A 21675-nucleotide genomic window follows, 5' to 3' on the forward strand; every position below is an offset into this window, starting at 1 on the left:
CTGAGGATGTGCCTGTGCGACTTTTTATTCTTCATGTAAAGACTATGGTTTTACTCATATAGATGAATATCATTTACTACAGTTAATAAGCATTCTCACACTATAAGATTCGGTTTCAATAATTAAAGACGGCTTGGTTCCGCTAGACACTGGAATGGGTAACATAAGGGCAAAGACGCACATCACTGAAATTCTGTAGTTTTTCTTTTTGAACTCAACGAGTTAAAGGATCAAAAAGTTTGCTTGCACACTAAAACTACACAACTAAGATCAGTTCTTGGGGCAGTTTTTATTTTTGGGTGACATTTGGAAAAACTGCATTAACATTGCAGGAATTTTTAATGTATTTTCAACACAGTAACAATAAAGTTTGTTTTAGGTCTTAGTGTTCTAGATCAGTACATGCTGTTATTTCAAAGGAGTTTCACTTTTATAGGGTTTTTTAAAGATTACAAAAAGCAAAACCCATATGTATGCACTAGAGCCCCCCTGTTCCACCGCCATTTCTCTTGTCCTCAGGGTTTCCAGTGCATGTGGCAGCCAAGCCAATTATTGGCTTCAATAGTCACATGTGAATAGATGGCAACCTGAGGCCAGCACTGGTTCAGCTACTACAGTATATGAACAATGAACATGAAGTCACCACCTCTAAGCCAAAGGGACTAGAAGATATGGGAGTGGAGAGCCGATGCTGGAACCATAGGCGTCTCTAGAGATGTTTTTTTAAATGAAATCCGTTTTTTTGTAAGGTTGGAAAACCCCTTTTATGCCCTTAATGAGGGCATCATAAAGTAGTAACAGAGGCAGTGGGAGTTAAGTACTTTCTGAAAAATCTTTAGAGCCGCAGAAGGGATGGGTCTGGACTGTTGCTGCCCCTATACACCTGCTGTGATTGACAATTTCCCTGCTTTGCATAGTAATACAGAAGAAACTGTCAATTTACAGCATGTGGGGTGGAGCAATGGCAGCCTAGGAGTAATCCTGACTCATCTTTGCCACGGATTACAAGAATAAAGTGTTAGTTATAAGAATCTATCTCTCACTACTATTTATTGTTTGTATTATAGAAATGTATACAATTTTCCAATATACTTTATGTATCAATTCCTCATGGAATTCTAGATCTCTGCTTGCTGTCATTTTATAGAAAGCTTTTAAGTTTACTTCAAGTGGGCAGAAATCTGACCATGGTCACACAGGTGCACAACTCGTTATTATCACAGAGAGCAATAAGAGCTGTGTGACATGTGACCTGTGTGACCATGGGCAGATCTTTGTCCACTGGAAGTAAACATAGAAGCTTTCTACAGAAGGAAAGCAAACAGAGATATAGAAAACCGTGCAGAATTGATACAGAAAGTATATAGGAAAACTGTATAACTTTTTATAATACAAACAAAAGGATTAATTTGCTGGGAATACTCCTTTAAGTTTTAAAATGTTTTGAAGGGGTTGCCCAGGATTACAAATATCCCTTAAAGTTAGTCTTTTGTTTGCCTTGTTCCTGGCTGTCTGAGGGGCATGTTCTTTAAAGGAGTATTCCGGGAATATGAAAGTTAGATACAAAAAGCCATGATTCTATAAATAAATGAATGTAACAAAACTCAATGTCATTAGTTACCAAAGGGAGCTTAAATAGTTTGATTTTCTGATTCAGAAAATGTTTTGCCTCTCTAAAGTAGGTGGAGTAATCACCAAAATGGCCATCACTTAAAACTACAAGTCCCAAGATCCTTTAGTTCTCAGTAACTCCTCCGCCCTCTTATGCTCTGCTCCCAGTGATGATATAACAGACTCTCTTGCTCTGTTACCATAGTAATGATGTGTAACTGCCATCACCACAACACTGGTCATACTGGATGCACCGCAACCAATCGTCTACAGCCAAACGTAGTAGTGATCACATGACCTGCCCTCCGCGTGGAGGAAATCAACAGACTGATTAAAGGGCCAGTAGCATTTTCTGGTAAGGGGAGTAAAATTTTACATAACAACTAATTATATATTGGCTTATATTTTAAGGGCCCATTTGTATATGAATTATGCTGATTCCTGGAATACCCCTTTAAGTGTTGTAGGATGCCATAATCTGTGCGACATATTCATGCCTGTTCAGAGTGTATCAAATGTTGTTTTAAGATTATACCCCCAGACTCTCCTGTCTCTTTGAGATCTGAAATTGCGTTATAATACTTTATATTTTCACATCTTCCATATTGTGGAAATCTGGCCTCTTTCGCTTTATGGTGTGATAATGAGAGTTCATTTTTGTCCTAAGCCTCTGCCCAGTTTCACCAACCAATAGGAAGGACATCATCACAAAGAGACCCCTAATAGGACATTTGGTACACAATTACAATAATTTACATGAAATTCCCCTCAACATTTCAAGAAGTGGGCTGTATGTTTTTTTAGAAGAGGAGCTGCTAATATTTTTTTTATCAAAAATGTTTATTTGGTTTTATAACAAACAAAAAAGGAAAAAACATAATGTGTTTTCTATACCCCTCCTATTCTAATGAGCAAAACAGTCCATAGGTAAAGGACAAAAGTCAATGCAAGAGTATGTAGCAAAGTAAACAAGCGGTCAGTGCCCTCCTGATAGTCCTGTAAAAAAAGTAATCAATCTACAGTAGAGTATTAGTTGTACGAACAGTCAGAACCTTGAAAGCCAAACGTAAGATCTCCCATTTCCCAAGAGGTGCATCAACCTAACAATTATAACACTTTTTTCTCCGTCCCTCACCAAGGTCAGCAGGCTGGTAAAGCCAATAAAAGTATCAATGACTGAGGCCTTTTAATGTTTATACAGGATCACTAACCACTGGCTAACACGGTACAAATAGTATTTTACCTTTGTCATATTGGAGCAGACATACTGGGGGGGAATTTATTAAGACTGAATGCCAGTCATAATTTTACCCCTCCCCTGCATATCTACAGAATACACAGAATGTCAATTCCTACCCCAGATTCTAAATGTGAAATACAAATCCCCTAGAACTACATGAGTAAAAAGGGTGTCTGGGGTGTAACTAGGAAACACCACATACTGCAGCAAAATCGTGGTTGAAAAAATGATAGTATCTAACCCATACAGAACAGAGACCTTGATTGAGTATCATATATAAGAGGTAAAATCCTATGTATGATGATGCATGCATGAATCTATTCAACAATATAAAAGAGAAAGAATAGAGTGTTACTTACAGATACCATGAATGCTTCTGGATCTGATCTAGCTGTAAGACAAATAGTAATAAACCATTTATTAGGCAAATTCAATAAATTTTAACAAAAATAACATTTAGGCCAAGTCCACGCAATGTACATGCTGTGTAAAGACCAATGGCAGAGGGTTTAACAAGGTCTAATAAACATGATAATCCACCTGTAGAACAAATTGACCTGTGCTGTTGCCTTTGACCCCAGGTTACCTTCTGTGATTAGAGCAGAAATAATGCAGTGATAAAAAAACACATTTAAAGAAGTAGATCTGATGGTAGATTCCTCCTGACTGCCTTTGCCCTAATCTGTAATTTAATAATCCTGAAAAGTAACCTAACTTGTTAAAAACTTTATTTTAGTAATATGTAAATTGTAGAGGCTACTGGGGCGTGTACTAGCCTGACCGGGCACTGGGAGCTAAGGCTAGTACATACCCCAGTAGTCTCTGCAGGTCATTTACATATTACTAAAATAAAGTTTTCAACAAATTAGGTTCCAGGATTATTAAAGATCTACTTCTGAGACTAGATTCCTCATGGTAGTTTTCCTATAAGGCAGATTTTGTGGCTGAAGCATTCTGGTGATATTTTTTCCTAACCGAAAATAAGTAGCGTAATCTGGACATGAGCTAAAAGATTAAAAGATCTGGAGTTCCAGAGATCATCTGTTGATTGTATGGAAACTATGTGGTTTCAAGGGTCATCTAGTTTATATCTTATAAAATCTTTACATGTGGATAAAACAAGTGGGATAGGGCTTATACAATGTTACCAAGGTGAACTCAAAATTAGGAGTTAAAGGGGTTGTCCACTTTCAGCAAATTATTGATATAGTTTGTGTAGAGAAAAGTTATACAATTTCCAGTACACTTTCTGTATCAATTCCTCATAGTTTTCTAGATCTCTGCTTGCTGTTCTGCTATATAAAGCTTATATGTTAACCTCCTGTAAATAGAAATCAGGTGCACAAGCCATTAGTATTACAGAGAGTAATCAGAGCCGTGCACATGCGTGTCCATCACATGACCATGGAACTCCATTCACTGGAAGTAAACAAAGAAGCTTTCTATAGGAGGACAGCAAGCAGAGATTGTGAAAGAATTGTGAAGTTGTGAAGAATTGATAAAGAAAGTACCGGTATATGGGGAAATTGTATAGCTTTTCATCATACAAACAATATCAATTGTTTGCTGAAAGTGGACAACCCCTTTAAAGTTTCTATTCACTGGTAGTAAGTGATATGACAGAAAATTTTAAAATGCATAATCTTTTTTTCCACAAAATGTGTATCCTTTACAATACCTTCATTATTCAATATATGCTTTGTACTAACTTGTGCAATTGTCACATTTTATATAAAAGGCACAATAAACAATACGACCATTAATACACCAGCTGGACTTTGTAGTTCCACACGTTTCAGGTTCAATGTTACTTCAAAGGTCGATCGACTTTCACAATCAATTTTTATTTCTTTACTATATCTAAAATACCATATGACAACTATGCATGTCCTCCGTGGGCAGAGTATTTAAATTAATTAGGAAGGTATAGAGGTGCACTGTGTGTATTTAAATGAATAAGGACGCTCTCTGTGTCTGACTCTGAATATATGTAAATATGGTGGCTCTGAAAAATGTGTTTGGGAATATTGTACATGTGCAAATTATACACATAGGTGATGAGTTGGGTTCTGGTGCTGTATTTCTTTACAGAGCCTGGTTCTGATGCTGTATTTATGTACTTAGTCTTTTAATGGTGCTCTACTTTCATTATGAGCTTTTGTGCTGCATTTAGCTGGATTAATTTATTGAGCTTGATTCTCATCCAGTATTTATGTAATGAGCCTGGTTATTTTTACACTAAAACATTAGTATTGCAATGTTGGTAATTTGCAATCACTGTAGACTGAATATGGAGCAACAGACAGGTTATACAAATTAAGTGTAATGGTATAAACCAGAAATACTCACACTGAGGCGTTTTTCGGGTTCCACCTCAATCATGCCTCTTAGCAGGTTCTGACAGTCTGGTGGAATAAAATGTGGCATGTGAAATACACCACGTTTCACCTTCTCTAGCAGCTGGCGTAAGTTATCATCATCAAAGGGCAATGCTCCCTGTAAAACAAAAAAAAATAAGTTGAAACAAGGTATACTGATTATATATGACTAGATACTGAATAACTAGAATACAAAAGAAACAACACAGTCACATTATAGAGTAGAGGATCCTTGATCAGTTTTAACCTTGTAAAACTGCAGATGGTGTCATTAATCAGCCCTCAAGAGCTGTGTTATTATAACTTTGTGTGTGCTTTTAGTGACAGCAGAACTATGTCAAATATTCCAGCACTGTAGCTGGACTTGGAGCACCTTGCTGCACTACTGTGTCAGAACTCATCAATGAACACAGAACATCAGCTCCTCACCGGAGTAACTGCTGTAGTATTCAAACAGTAGCCTGATCATCATTTACTCATAGCAGAGGGGAGGGGCTGTGCTGCAGGGCCTCCTTATATTGGACTGGTCTTTCTAGCACATTCGACAGATGCTAGATTGATCTGGGTAATTAACACCTTAAACTCTTTGTCATGTCCCTCAAACCATTATCCTGCTAAAAGAGGCCACATTATACTGAACCTTGACTCAAGATCCCCCAATGTCTAAAATAATAGAATGGACTTGATGTTTCTTTATTGAGCTCTTTAAGTTTTACTCCTTTTTGTTTCTGTTAGTTATATTTATTCGCATGCCGGCACAACGTGCAAATCTTTCAGCAGGTGCAGATATGTGAGCGGTAATCATAGTTTACGTATGTGTGGTTTGTTAGAATAAGAAGCAGTATCCCGAACACTACAGTTTTTTAATATGTCCTAATAAAAATGTGTTTTTAATAATCTGCAGTGCTGGAGGTCATTCTTTTTTCTATTTGCAGAAAACATTGAATACTGGGAATACACTGCAAGGTCTTCTACTTTGGAGATACTTTAACTCAGTCAACTGGCCACCACATATTTTTGGTAACTCATACTGATGTAGCAACACTTTAGTCAGGCAGCATTTTTACAAGACAAGTAGTATTACTGATGATTCATTTCACCTTTCCCTCATCAGTTTATTTCCTTCGGGAATATCTGTATAAATGCTTTCAGTAAGTATAGGGTAAAATATTTGCAACAATTATGAAGCAATATGTACAGCAATACTCTGGGCATATCATACATATTTAATAGGAATATTCAATAAAGCGATTGATGTCTTCTTTAGTTTTTTCCATATTTCCTGAAATATAATCCTATTGCTTCCAGGAACCAAGACTTCCCATCTACTTCTTATAACATGTTTGGACATTCATGACATGAAATTGACTAACCCTGATGCATCTCCACAAGAGGAAATATTTCAGTTCGAAATTGCTGTGCTGGTCTAACTCTGGCCTTTTTTCATACCTTGAGGCAGACTAGTTACTTCATGTTGCCTTGGGATATGACACTTATGCTGTGCATCTTGATCTGATATGTCAATATCCACAAAGCAGCTTTGTATTTTACCCCCAAGCATAGAACGCATATACTCAGCACTAGACAAAGATTAATATATTTAATAAATAATTTGGGAGAATGAAGCTGAGTCTACACAATGATTTTAGATATACAACAATTTTCTTCAGTTGTAGCAGAAGGTTACAGGACATGACATTTTGCATAGGATACTGCTGGAGAGTATATCATAATATACTACTGCAGTTACTTCTGAGCTTCTAAAGAAAAATCCGTAGGTTTTTCCTCTGCCTCTACATCATTTGGACATATAACTATCTAGGTAAATGTCAAGGTATAGCCAGTGAAAACAGTACCTTTGGTAAGGTGGGAATGAGGTTAATAAAAGCCCTCACGTTCTCAAACAGATCCTTCCTTGTGATGCGATTGTTAGTCCGCTCGCGGGACGCAGTGAGCAGCTGTGTTGGTCTCTTTTCCTTCCGGCTCAGAAACCGAGCGACCGCTCTTTTTCGTTCCACCTCGATCCAGAAACGTGTATATAGAACGAAATACAAAGCAATAGTATTTCGTTTTGTATTTCGTTCTATATACACGTTTCTGGATCGAGGTGGAACGAAAAAGAGCGGTCGCTCGGTTTCTGAGCCGGAAGGAAAAGAGACCAACACAGCTGCTCGCTGCGTCCCGCGAGCGGACTAACAATCGCATCACAAGGAAGGATCTGCTTGAGAACGTGAGGGCTTTTATTAACCTCATTCCCACCTTACCAAAGGTACTGTTTTCACTGGCTATACCTTGACATTTACCTAGATAGTTATATGTCCAAATGATGTAGAGGCAGAGGAAAAACCTACGGATTTTTCTTTACTAGCAAGGAATATTGGACTGCCTTTCCTTTCTTTTCCTCTTCGCGCCATCATTCGCTGGACAATCATACTGAACCCCAGTTCCAATCACTGTTTAGACTTCTGAGCTTCTATCTGTCACGGATATTGTGAGATACTGGAAGATAAATCTGTCATGGTAGGAAGACTGTTGAGTCTAACTTTGGACCTCTTATTTTTGGGGCACAGCTCTTTTCTAAAGACCCACATCCCCTTTATTAGACCACATACTAGTTCTAAAAGTGTCTAAAACCTTTGATGATTGTGGTGTAAGATAGGGGGGATTGCCATGGACCCTGGGCTATATAAATATTATGGCCCCTACAAGTCTGGAATCACTTCCTACCTAGGGTACTACTGTAGAATCAAGCTTTTTGGGTAAAGCTTCTACCTGCTGTTAATCTGTGGTTTCTGGACTTTTGGGTGACCGGCAAGGCCCTGTACTAGCTCTTGTCCAAATGTGTAGTGATAACAGGAACAGATGTATTATTTCATGAGTGAAGGCTCAAAATAAAATTTTATATACTACACTCTCCTTTATGCAGTTATTTCTAAAAAATATTACTATAAAAGAGGGTTTCTGGATTAAGATACTGATGACCTATTCTTTTCAGCCAGGCAGACACATACATACTGTATGTCACAGAGAAGAGCTGTTCTTTTAAAAGTGGCGGAGCTGAGTTACTTAACATTTTAATTAGAAGGGGAGGGCACACAACAAGATGTTGTATTCTGAATATTCAGTTTTGGTTGCAAATGTATGGAAGTTTATTAACAGTAGTATAAAATAAAAAAAATCTATCAAACAGAACCACACCACATTTTAAGGATTAACCAACCCCAGTCTCTCAACTCAGGGCTCCGGGTCATCCTGCAGGCCAGCAAGGGGCACACTGATTCAATGGATGCAGGACGACCCAGTGTCAAGAGACGGTTGAGAAACTGTCTGTCAGAAATTTCCACTTGATTAAAGAGGTTTGGTTAATCCCTGAAAGGTGCTGCGGTTCAGTTTGATAGCTTTGTTATTTTATTTTTGTGTTTATAAACTTCCATACTTTTGCCACTGAAACTGAATATTTGGAGTCCAAATATGTGCACACCCATCCCAATTTTCAATTTTCTACACCGCAGCTGGAACAGACCTGAGATTAAAGATGTTAGCTGCACCCGCAGAGATTATCATACACACTTTTACTTGAGTCTTTCCATAAAGCGTGCACAACCATATCTTTATACAATTTAACTTATTAAAGACAAGCGCACATGAATGTTTTGCTTGCCCAGCCATAACCTGGAAGCAGAGGAGCAGAACAATAAGCACTCCTCACCCCTTCCCTCTTCATAGAAAGCAGATGCAGATAGAGTGGCAGATGCCGCAAACATGGAAAGAAATGGGACATGTCCTATATATCGCACAGTGGGTGCCATAGACCTCTATGGGGGACGTGATCTAGCCGCCAACTTTGTGGGCTAGACCACGGCCGCCATAACGATTGCGTGCAGAAGGCAAAACTCTCATTCGCTGGCTTTATATAGTGGGGCAGATTTATGAATCTGTCTGAAAGTCAGAATATTTCTAGTTGCCCATGGCAACCAATCACAGCTGCCCTTTAAAATATTCATCAGCACTGGTAAAATGAAAGCTGAGCTGTGATTGGTTGCCATGGACAACTAGAAATATTCCCACTTTCAGACAGCTTGATAAATCTGCACCACTGTGTTAGTTCTAGTGTAAGTGGATGCTCAGGGTTACAGATCAAGTGTGGAACTCCTAACAAATATAAATGTTAACATAGGTTACTAATATCTTAAACCTAGACAAAGTCTCAGATCTGCACCAATATTTTCCACTGTTATGTTCCAGACCATGACAAACCATGGCCGTGACAGTCTCTAGTGAATTTTCTTAACTCCAATGGGCCTGTCCTGGGGCCTAGTAGGGTGCTGCACTATTTGACCAGATCTTTAATGGAGTCACCAACAAAGATATTAACTCTAATAAGAATACATAGCCTCAAACAACAACATGACAACACAGATCTGTGGATCTGTATACATAATTTCAAGCCACGTACCACAAGAAGTGCAAACAGGATAACTCCACAGCTCCATACGTCCGCTCTGCGCCCATCGTATTTCTCCCCCTTTTATGAAAGAAAATCTTGTTATTACTTGCACCATAGGTAGACAGATATGTTGCTCATTAAACTTTAGGTTCTCATGGCTCATGTAGAATAATTAGAATTCTTTAATCATTTGATATATTAGTCATTTATAATAATTAGAACATAATCCACCATTTGATTTCATGCATTATGAACCAAACATACCTTAAGAATGCTGTAGCTACACTGATGCATAAACATATCTTGTTTAATCCCCGAGCTGAGTGGTTTTGCTGTAAAAATAATTATAAAATTAAGGATAATGAGAGTCTGCGCTCCTTTGCCTGGCTCGGCGCTTCTCCTCTTGTACTGCTCCAGAGAATGATGTAATCACTGTGTTGTGCCTGACAGGCAGAAGTAATTATTCTCTGCACCATCCCTCATCTGCTGTGTATAAGTCATCTCGCTCAGGTTGATTAGTCCTTTCTGGACATTTCAGGGAGCTCCATGTGTAATGTGTTTATGAACGGTAAGCAGCATGCAACCCAGCTTTCCCAAGGTCCTGAATTTTATAATAGTTTTTTCAGCAAAACCACTCGATCAGGGATGAAACAAGATATGTTTCTGCATCAGCGTCGCTACAGCATTCTAAAGGTATGTTTGGTTCATAATGCATGACATCAAATCTTTTAAGCTTTCCTAAATTCTGACTCGACAGCTCTGCCGGAAACTTCATTGATGTCACCCAACTATGAAACTACAGAATTTCAACAGCAGTATAGAAGTAAAGAACTGAAAATAAGTCATACCCTGACTAGTTAAGATTCAGTCTATCATCATTAGGAATTTTGGCACCAAACTGCTAAAACTCTTTGTAAATCCTTTGCTATTCCCTGTGAAATAACAATTGTCCGTAATCTTATCTTATATTTGTGTTGTGTGGTTCCTTTGCTATTCCTCCTGAAAATCAAGGAAAAATTGATAGATGGGTGTGTTTCTGACAATGTTTAGTCAGTGCTGACAATACCAGACTTTTGGTATACGCCCCTTTAAAAGAGTGAATGATAACAATTTATTCATCCCTTTCCAGGAGAAATAATAGGAGAATAGAACAATGTGTAGTGGGAAACTTCCCTAAGTCTCTTATATATTTCTGCACAACCAACCCTTTAAAACAGTTGTCACACAGGTTAATATTTCAATTACCAGAATGATGTGACCTCACTAGGGTGGAACCTGAAAAAAACATATTCTTTCCACCATTACAACTCAATTTAAATGAACTACCTGATCTTAGAAATGTCTGCAACAAAATCTGCAATTTCTGAATATACCCTTAGTCATAACTTTGCAAGAGAACAAAGACTTTCCTCATAGAATTGGAAATTTTATAAGAGAGCAGATACTGATAGTTTGCAACAAACAGGAACAATGGGGGCATTTATCATGGCTTGTATGCCAGTTTTTGGGTGTACAAGCCATGAAAAAGGCACAAAACTTGGCACTTCGCCAGGAATTATGACTTTTTTTCTCCCCCTATACCACCTTCACTTCAAGTGGGAGAGGAGGTTAGGGATTGTAGATTTAATCTGGAGCCTCTTTGGATATGTAATGTTCGCACTCAGGGGAACAGCACGATGGCCAGCTTTGATAGCTTCCACCCAAAATGCGTATGATATGACCAAGGTCATGATGCCTGGCAGCCATCATAAGCAGGAGTTTGTTATACCACCAAAGCTAAAATGTGATCTCTGAGAATGAAAACCTCTAGTCCCCCAAAAAAAACAACTAATAAGGCTGAAGACGGCTCAGAGGAAAGACAATGACATCATATGCTATAAACATGTGACTAATATGTAAGCAAAAGATGGGGTTTCCAGTAAAGATATCACTATGTATACAAGTAAGGGCATATAAATTACATTTCAATCTGTATTTTCTGGTTCATGGACACAATAGCAGCTATTACCTCTGCACATCCTATAGATTCGTTCATGATACTATGAAAAATTTTATAGAAATAAATACTAATTTTAGTATATGGTAAAAAGGCAGTAGATTACTGAACAAACCTAGAGGTTCAATACCTGAAAAGACCATGCAGATTGGCCTTGGTGATACAGGCAGTCCCCGGGTTAAGTACAAGTACAAGGTTCTTTAGGTTTGTACTTAAAGGACATCTACTTACAGATTACTGGGGGGAGACTGTCCTAATTAGCTTGCTGGTTACCAGTAGGGGGTGCAGGCAGGGTTTTATATAAGTTATTGCATATTCCGGCGTATAAGACGACCTGGTGTATAAGACGACCCTCCTACTTTCCTGTTTAAAATATAGAGTTTAAGATATATTTGCCGTATAAGACTACCCCTTTTCCAACACATACAAAACACCGGTAAAAATTAAAAAAAAAACAGATTTGAATTTAACATGGTCCTTTTTATAATTTAAATTCTTATGACATGCAGGTATATAGCAGGAAAACTGTCGCTCATAAACATAAGGCATACAACAACAACATTACCATCGTCCATTTTACTGTAAATGTTACCATACTGTAGCTTAAATTTTTATTTTATTAAATATTCCATGCCATGTACTCAGAAGCGGGAAAAAAATTCCAAATTCAATGAAAATGGTAAAAAAAAAGCATTTGCGCCATTTTCTTGTGGGCTTGGATATTATGTCTTTCACTGAGCGCCCCAAATGACATGTCTACTTTATTCTTTGGGTTGGTACGATTACGTGGATACCAAATTTATAAAGGTTTTATAATGTTTTCATACATTTACAAAAATTAAAACCTCCTGTACAAAAATTATTTTTTTGATTTTGCCAAATTCTGGCGCCAATAACTTTTTTATACTTTGGTGTACGGAGCTTTGGGTGGTGTCATTTTTTGCGAAATTTGATAATATTTTCAATGATATCATTTTTAGGACTGTACGACCTTCTGATCACTTTTTATAGATTTTTTTATATTTTTCAAAATGGCAAAAAAGTGCCATTTTCGACTTTGGGCGCTATTTTCCGTTATGGGGTTAAACGCATTGAAAAACCGTTATCATATTTTGATAGATTGGGCATTTTCGGACGCGTCGATACCTGATGTGTTTATGATTTTTACTGTTTATTTATATTTATGTCAGTTCTAGGGAAAGGGGGGTGATTTGAAATTTTAGGTTTTTTTTTTTTTTTTTTTAAACTTTTTTTTATTTTTATTTTTACTATTTTTCAAACTCCCTAGGGTACTTTAACCCTAGGTTGTCTGATCGATCCTGCCATATACTGCCATACTACAGTATGGCAGTATATGGGGATTTTCCTCATTCATTACAATGTGCTATCAGCACATTGTAATGATGGGGTTTTAAAACGAAATAGCCTCGGGTCTTCGGAAGACCCGAGGCTACCATGGAGACGGATCGCCGCCCCCGATGACATCACGGGGAGCGGCGATCCCAGGTAAGATGGCGGTGCCCATGCGCCGCTATCTCTTTGAGGCTGCCGGCAGCTTTGCCGGCAGCCCACGCTGTGAGAAAACCCGCAATCAGTGCTAGCACCGATCGCGGGTGTTACCGGTAAGCCTTTGCTGCAATATGCAGCAAAGACTTACCGGCTGTGGGGAGGGCTCAGTCCGTGAGCCCTCTCCATGCACCGGGACCCAACCTCCGCCGTGAATACACGGCGGGCGGTCGGGATTACCGGCGTATAAGACGACCCCAAAGAAGACAGAAGATTTTTCCGTCTTCAAAAGTCGTCTTATACGCCGGAATATATACGATATATTGCTTCCTGAATTACAGAAAAAAATAACTTTGTAAGAATATGTATTTGAACCTAAGTCGGTAAGTCGGGGTGGGAGGGTGCATAATTAGTTGTCGGTGGACCTATGAGGTGCTCAGGTGACATAAGCATGAGCGCCTCACGTTCATTTACATATTATTACAAAGTAAATTTCTGTGTAATTTGGAAGCCATATAACTAATAAAATATACTGCCCACACCCCTACTGGTAACAAGCAAGCTAATGAGGGCAGTCTACCACCAGTGTGACTTAATTTGATCAGGGATCACGGTCTGTAAAACCTTTTGTTCACTTTTAATATTTCAATTTTTTATGGGTGGTGGAATGGCAAAAGAATTTGGAAATATGAACTTTTTTTCTATTATGGCATTTGTAGGGGCTAATGTGGGCAATTTTAGATGTGTGGATACCTAACATGTTTATGATTTTGTTTATTTTTATGTATGTTATAGAGAAATGGGAGTGGTCTTTATGGCATATCCAAAGGAACACCTAATCCTGGAATGCTGTATCCTTCCTGTTGTATTGGCATCTGTACTATGATGAAGAATGAATGGCTGCTCAAATATGCTCTGGCCATTCTCCTTTATCACCGTCATGAAAACACTTATGGAAAAGCACCCCACCAGGCAGGACGTACATCTATCAGCTATGTGTTGCATATTCTCTACATATACTATGCATGACTAATACGGGAATTTACCTTTAAGAACATAATGCATTCATGATGTTACAAAGAGGCTATTGTTGAATTGTTTTGTTAACTGTGAGCACTATTCAATCAAAAATGGACCTGAATTCTAGGTAGCTGTATTGCAAGGAGTATTGATTGTGGTCATATTTAGACTGTCTTGTCATTGCTGTGACTTCTCTGGCCTCCTCTTTCAGTTTACATGCTTCCATTATAACGTGTTGCGGTTTGTCCTTCACTGCCCTCCTCATCATCTTTGTTCCCCTTCTCTGTGATCTCTGCTGGAGAACATGTCCTCATTGTTTACACTTGCCTGTGTCTCCTTCCCTTCTGTTGCTCTTGGCGTGCTGCTCTTCACCTTCTCATAACACAGTCTGTTTCTTGCTGATATTTTACTTATTGGTCAGTTTCTATGGAGGAGGCCTTTAAATGTCTCAACTATCTATAGAGGTTGAGGCAGAGTGGTTACAGAAAGTATATCAGGCAGCAGGGGCTGAGGAGAGGTTTATACACTCATACAGGGCCGATTCTAGCCATTTTGCTGCCTGAGGCGAAAATTGAAAATGCTGCCCCCCCCCCCCCCGACCCCCATTTTAAAAATGTTGGGTTGTCATAAGAACCAGGAGTAACACTAAAGCTTCATTACAGACGCCTGTGATAACTGTTACAGCTGATTATTGTAGCCTAGGACTAAAGTACAGTAATTACCAACATCCAGAGGTCCGTTTGTAACTAGGGGTCGTCTCTAAGTCGAGTGTTAAGTAGGGGACCGCCTGTAGTTGATAAGAAGATCTTATGCAGATGAAGCGTACTGCTATACCGATAGAATATACAGTAGACTACACCAAAAAATAGAAAACCCATTAGGTATGGGCATATAAACAAAATACCTTAGGGTAAAATAGGATATTACCAAAAAAGAGGTTCAAAAGAACACAGAAACAAATAATAACCATAAATATACTTTATTTCAATCAAAATAGATGTTAAAAACCAAACATAATACAGCATACATGAACGGACACAAATGATATAAAATTGTGTGTATACCACATAACGGTAGTAACTAGCCAGTACAAATTATAACACACTAATAAGAATAATGAGTGCACAGTAAGATGGGACAATGCCCAAAAGTAAGTAAACTCAGAGTGTACAACACAAAGCTGTAAACCAGTGGCTGTAATACCATACCAAGGAGAGGATCACACACAGACAATGCCCCGACACGTGTTTCGCATTTGGCGCTTTTTAAAGGGGAGTGAAAAAGCGCCATATGCGAAACACGTGTCGGGGCATTGTCTGTGTGTGATCCTCTCCTTGGTATGGTATTACAGCCACTGGTTTACAGCTTTGTGTTGTACACTCTGAGTTTACTTACTTTTGGGCATTGTCCCATCTTACTGTGCACTCATTATTCTTATTAGTGTGTTATAATTTGTACTGGCTAGTTACTACCGTTATGTGGTATACACACAATTTTATATCATTTGTGTCCGTTCATGTATGCTGTATTATGTTTGGTTTTTAACATCTATTTTGATTGAAATAAAGTATATTTATGGTTATTATTTGTTTCTGTGTTCTTTTGAACCTTTTTTTTGGTAATATAATATACAGTAGACACCAGATTAGTTCAGTCGCTACAAATGGAAAATAATATTCGTAGCTGATAAAGGCTTAGCTTAGTCCATGCAGGTGGAATATACAGTATTTGGTAGAGAATTAGTTCACTTTATGCACAGGGGGTATAATATAGTTGCTATACAGCTGGAATATACAATAGCGGATACCAGATTAGTTGAGTATATGAAGAATACCATTTGCAGCTGAATTATTTCAGTCTGTGCAGGTGACATAAGCAGTAGCGGATGGAGGACTAGGTGATGCAAGTGAAGTATATACAAGCATTCCCTTGGTTACGTACAAGATAGGGTCTGTAGGTTTGTTCTTAAGTTGAGTTTGTATGTAAGTCAGAACTGTATACTTTATTATTGTAACCCCAGTCAAACTTTTTTTGGTCTTTGTGACAGTTGGGTTGTCATAAGAACCAGGATTAACAATAAATCTTAATTGCAGCCACCTGTGATAACTGTTACAGCTGATTATTGTAGCCTAGGACTAAAGCACAGTAATTACCAATATCCAGAGGTCCGTTTGTAACTAGGGGTTGTATGTAAGTCAGGTGTTCTTAAGTAGGGGGCCACCTGTAGTTGTTACTACCGGTAGTATCCTAAGCCTATCTATACAAAGCTGAGCAAAAATCAATAGGGAGGTAAAGAGTTGATAAAATCTTTGGGGAAGTTTTGCCTCCATGCACACACCAAGGGTTAACAACCTGATATTGGAGCACATACAGTTCCAGCCCCTCAGTACCTGAGCTCTGTTCTTTACTGCTCTCTGGCACAGCAGGGGTTACAGTCAGCATTTCAGAGACTTTCCCCTCACTCAGCGGCTCCTGCCGGCAAACCTGTGACACCCGACACCCGGCCTGCACCTGTGTAGCTGGATCCAGTGACTCTTCAGGTCCTGAGGCTCGGGCACACTCCTGGGCTCCTCCACCTGCAGTCTCCTGCTGCTCCTCCTGTCCTCCGGTCTCCCTGCACAAGGTCCAGAGAGCGGGAGCTTCACTTGTGGCTCCTCACTAATGTTATCTACACGTGGAGGCCGGAAGGACAGGAGAACCTGTCAGCAGGCTGGAGATGCTTGCAGTGCACGCTGTCAGGTCACAGCGTACATACACACCACGCCCCCCCATCCCATCTCCGCTCTGTATAGTAATCGCGTCTGGGTTCTTAAAGAAACAGACGCGATTAATTTCATGGTGGGTGATTCGGGCGGCATTGAGCGCCCGAATCACCCACATTACAGACGCCCAGGGTGCCGCTCTAATCAAGGCTCGGGCATCTGCCGCCTGAAGCGAGATTTTCATCTCGCCTCATGGCAGATGCGGCCCTGCACTCATATATACATACATTTATTTGAGGTGGAATAAACACTAAGTTTGTTTTTTCACTATATTAGAGTGCTGCTGTCTTTTCATTTTTGGATATCTAATGGACTTTGGCTGGCGAGAGTAGAGGATCGCACCCATTAAATTAAATTAAAATTGCTGTTAAGCTGCTGATTTTCCATTTCATACATTTATGTAATTATATACACGCACATAAAACTCTAAACTGATACACACATGTATACACTCATTCATTCATATAAGTAGAAGCTAGAGAAGAGAGATTCCTAATCTCACTGACCCCTCCCCCAACATTTCTTGTCTGAGCTCCCGGCTGTGTACTGAGGAAGATGGGCACTGTTATATGCATATTATGCTGTACAATGTGCATTATAATATGTATATAATGGTACACATCCTCCATTTGTTAGTGTGGCAGGTTGGATGATGGGGCTCCCTGCCACTGTGGACCCCATAGCAGCTGCTATAGCTGCGCCTGCTATAATTAGGCAAATACTTGGCACATTGACTACTATTAGATTTCCTTTCTTAGAAATATCTTGCTTTTGACAGCCCCAATTACAAATGTGTGTCAAGCTACATGATCAGCAATACTCTATACACACTCCTATACAGGTGTTATGTGATGAAGAGCAAAGGGTGACTTGGGACCCCCACTACAGTGATTTGTGGGGGTCCCAATGATCCCCTGGACTGTCCATTGTTACTCAACAGTTTAAGTGAAACTTGATGTTTTTTTTCGACCAATATATATATGTATAAGAAATATATCTATATATATCTATATCTATAATAGTATAGTGGTCTATAATAAACAACAAGGTTGTTTATTGAGCAGTAATAATATACAAATTGAGCTATACATAGCTGCGGCCTTCCTTGGCACACAGACAGGCTAGTGTCAGATTGGGGAAGTGGGGAATGAATTCAGAATGACTCTATTCCTCAGTCTGTCACAGCAGCTCAGCTCCTTAGATGCCAGGCTCTCCATAGACCTAGTGCATGGCACTGATAACCTACACGACTACACCGGATGCCTTCAGCAGTGTGTCACTGCATGTCAGATCAATGCTGCACTCATACCATATGTGTCACATTACATGACACCCTATAATTCATAACGTCTCCTTTAGTCTGAAAATCTTTTTCCTCTGGCGGCAAAGTATATACAATGTCTGAAAATCCTTCAGCCATTCACTCATGCCAGCTCTGTTCTCTGTTTACTTTGAATGGCTAATCCCCCCTAATCTCTATATGACACACCATAATATACTGGTACACCCCTGAACTTCCCAAAAGAGACATTCATTGTTTTGTAGCTCTCTTATATGTGCTAAAAGTAAATGGAACAAGATAAAGAATAAACAATGAAGGGACTGATATACAGTAAAACTGTAAAATTGTCCTTACTAGTTCATGCAGATGGTGCAGTTGATTTAGTTAAAATGCTTGTATTTTAGTCTGGTTCCATTTCTAAATAACTGCACAACAACAAAATCACACTGGCACGAGATGCAGTCCCCTTAGCAACCTGACCTTTTTTGTTTTTTCATTTCTATTTTTCACTCCCCATCTTCAAAGATCTATAACTTTTTTATTTTTACACGTAAAGCGCTGTTTGCCGGCTTTTTTTCTGCGTAACAAATTGCACTTCGTAGTGATGGTATTTAATATTCCATGCTGTGTACTGGGAGGCGGGGAAAAAAATTCCAAATGCAGTGAAAATGGTGAAAAAACCCATTTGCGATGTTTTCTTGTGGGCTTGGATTTTACAGCTTTCACTGTGCACCACAAATGACATGTCTACTTTATTCTTTGGGTCAGTACGATCAAAGGGGATACCAAACTTGTATAGGTTTTATAATGTTTTCATACATTTATAAAAAGTAAAACCTCCTGTACAAAAATATTCTTTTTTGATTTTGCCATCTTCTGGCGCCAATAACTTTTTCATACTTTCATACTGTGGGTGGTGTCATTTCGCGATTTTTGATTACGTTTTTATTGCTATCATTTCTAGGACTGTACAACCTTTTGATCACTTTTTATAGTTTTTTTTATATTTTTCAAAATGGCAAAAAGTGGCATTTTTGACTTTGGGCGCTATTTTTCGCTACGGAGTTAAACGCTGTGAAAAAACGTTATTATATTTTGATAGATCAGGCATTTTTGGAAGCGGCAATACATAATGGGGGTCATTTACTAAGGGCCCGATTCGCGGTTTCCCGACGTGTTACCCGAATATTTCCAATTTGCGCCGATTTCCCCTGATTTGCCCCGGGATTTTGGCGCACGCGATCGGATTGTGGCGCATCGGCGCTGGCATGCACATGACGATAATCGGGGGGCGTGGCCGAACGAAAACCTGACGGATTCCGAAAAACCGCCGCATTTAAAACAAAAAATCTGTAGCGGAGCTTGCACTTACCTTCACTCAGCCCGAGACGGTGAACTCCAGTGCGTTCCGATGCTTTTCAGCACAGCGGAGGAACTACCTTACTAAATCCCGGCCGGACCCTAATGCAGCGCAGAGAACGTGCCGCTGGATCGCGAATGGACCAGGTAAATAAATCTGCCCCAATGTGTTTATGATTTTTACTGTTTATTAATATTTAGATCAGTTCTAGGGAAAGGGGGGTGATTTGAATTTTTGGGTTTTTTATTTAACTTTTTTATTTTTACTTTTCATCTTTTTCAGAATACCTAGGGTACTTTAACCCTAGGTTGTCTGATTAATCTTATTATATACTGCCATACTACAGCTGATAGCACATTGTCATGAAAGGGTTAAAACAAAACAGCCTTGGGTCTTCGGAAGACCGGGACCCAGGTTAATGCACTTCTTGCCTAAAGCCATAGTAGGAATATCCCTATAGCTACCAAGAAATGTGGAATTCCTATATAGCTTTTCAATTGCTTAAGTGAATACATATTTGTTTAAAAAGTGAGCCAGAGTGAAGTGTTGCTGACAAGGAGTGACTCTCCACTCTCAGGTGATTGCCATATTGAAAAGGGGTATCTGTAATAAGATAACACATTTTTTGTGGTTATTTCCTCTGCTAAAATAACCTAGCTTGTCCTATAGGATTAAAAGAAGGTATTTTATTATGTACAAATTGCCACATGGGGCTCAGTCTATTTGTCTCTTGTTACAGTGGGTAAAGTATATGGATCTATTACTGGAGCAAGCACAGTCTATTGACCTATTACTATAAGGAGCACAGTGTATGGGAATTTATACGGCTTACTGACCCGATTCTGACATATCTCATATAAAAAAAGAAATAAACTCAGTACTCAGATGCTCCAGCATCCTCTTCTCCCCGTAGTGTCCCATGCAGTAGAGCGGGCAGAGACAAGTTTGTGGACAATGTGAGAATAGCGCAATGACATGTCTGTACATAGATCTATAGATCCATACTATACAGGTCACAGTCTATAGATCCATTACTATAGGGGGTCACAGTCTATGGATCCAACACTATAGGGCAGTGATGGCGAACCTTTTAGAGACCGAGTGCCCAAACAACATCCAAATTTCACTTATTTACTGTGAAGTGCCAACATGGCATTTTAAGAAGTAACTCATTGTTACCTGTTCTTTTAATCTTTCAATTGTATCGGCCCCCTGAGGCCACCAATACAGTTGAAAGAAGGAGGGCAAATTCAGACTCTTGTTGTAGCTTCTCTCCAGGGTCTCTCTGTAGAGGAATGGTGGGTCCAGAATGAGGACCTCAAAAGGTATTGCATTTCTGTCAACACCTTCTCACTTTCCCCGCAGTTCCAAACAGCCAATGAATTGTCGCTTTAAAATACCGCTGAGAGCAGCATCTCTTAAGTTGCCTGGGACTGCAGGAAGATATGGTGGATTTGGTCCTCTTTGGGGTATTCTGTCCTGGGGTGATGGCCTAAGTGCCCAAAGAAATGACTCTGAGTGCCACCTCTGGCACCAGTGCCATAGGTTCGCCATCACTGCTATAGGGGTTACAGTTTATGGATCTAACAAACACTCTAGGGGTCACAGTCTATGGATCTTTTGCTACAGGGGCACAATTACAGTCTGTGAAGCAATTACAAAAGCATGTGATGTAAACCCCATACCACCATCCACCTAATATATCCGACAGCCAGCATGTGCCTGGACAATTCTACCCTACCTGGTGCAAAATTGCGCTATAACCTGTGCCATTTCCTGTACTTCAGTAATTGAGAATATTTCAACGCTTGTACACCCTGGGATCTCTGGGTTATATATGTCTTCAAATGAACATTTTCCCCACCTCCCTGCTCCCCTGGCACTCCTCACTTCTACTGTGTGCTGAAATCTCATGGCAACACAAAGTTAATTTGCACTGCTGCAAGTTTTCTGGCAGACACCAGACGGGGAGTGTCAAGGGAGCAGGGAGGCAGGTGAGAAGCCAGAGATCCCAAAGCCTGGAGGGGCTCTGGTAACAACCCCAAAGCACTTGTGATTATTAAAATAAAGATT

At 39.4% G+C, this 21675-nt stretch overlaps 2 protein-coding genes across 11 annotated transcripts in view; one reads left to right on the forward strand and one right to left on the reverse strand.

The window, feature by feature from the left end:
* JAM3 (junctional adhesion molecule 3) overlaps nt 1–21675 on the forward strand; it is a 397725-nt gene that overhangs the window by 189945 nt on the left and 186105 nt on the right. The gene's annotated exons all lie outside the window — the stretch shown is intronic.
* Nucleotides 1–21675, reverse strand: part of BRSK1 (BR serine/threonine kinase 1) — a 191266-nt gene that overhangs the window by 32810 nt on the left and 136781 nt on the right. For 9 of the 10 annotated variants that reach the window (XM_072156758.1, XM_072156760.1, XM_072156757.1 and 6 more), the window contains 3 exons: nt 9686–9754; nt 5201–5347; nt 3211–3242 (listed from right to left, as the gene is read on the reverse strand). In XM_072156758.1, the coding sequence (XP_072012859.1) occupies nt 3211–3242; nt 5201–5347; nt 9686–9754 (248 nt within the window). Of the gene's footprint in view, nt 1–3210; nt 3243–5200; nt 5348–9685; nt 9755–16588; nt 16917–21675 lie in introns of those variants that run through there. The other variant, XM_072156767.1, reaches the window with a different exon arrangement.

Source organism: Engystomops pustulosus, chromosome 6, assembly GCF_040894005.1.
Source record: "Engystomops pustulosus chromosome 6, aEngPut4.maternal, whole genome shotgun sequence".
Taxonomy (NCBI): Eukaryota; Metazoa; Chordata; class Amphibia; order Anura; family Leptodactylidae; genus Engystomops; species Engystomops pustulosus.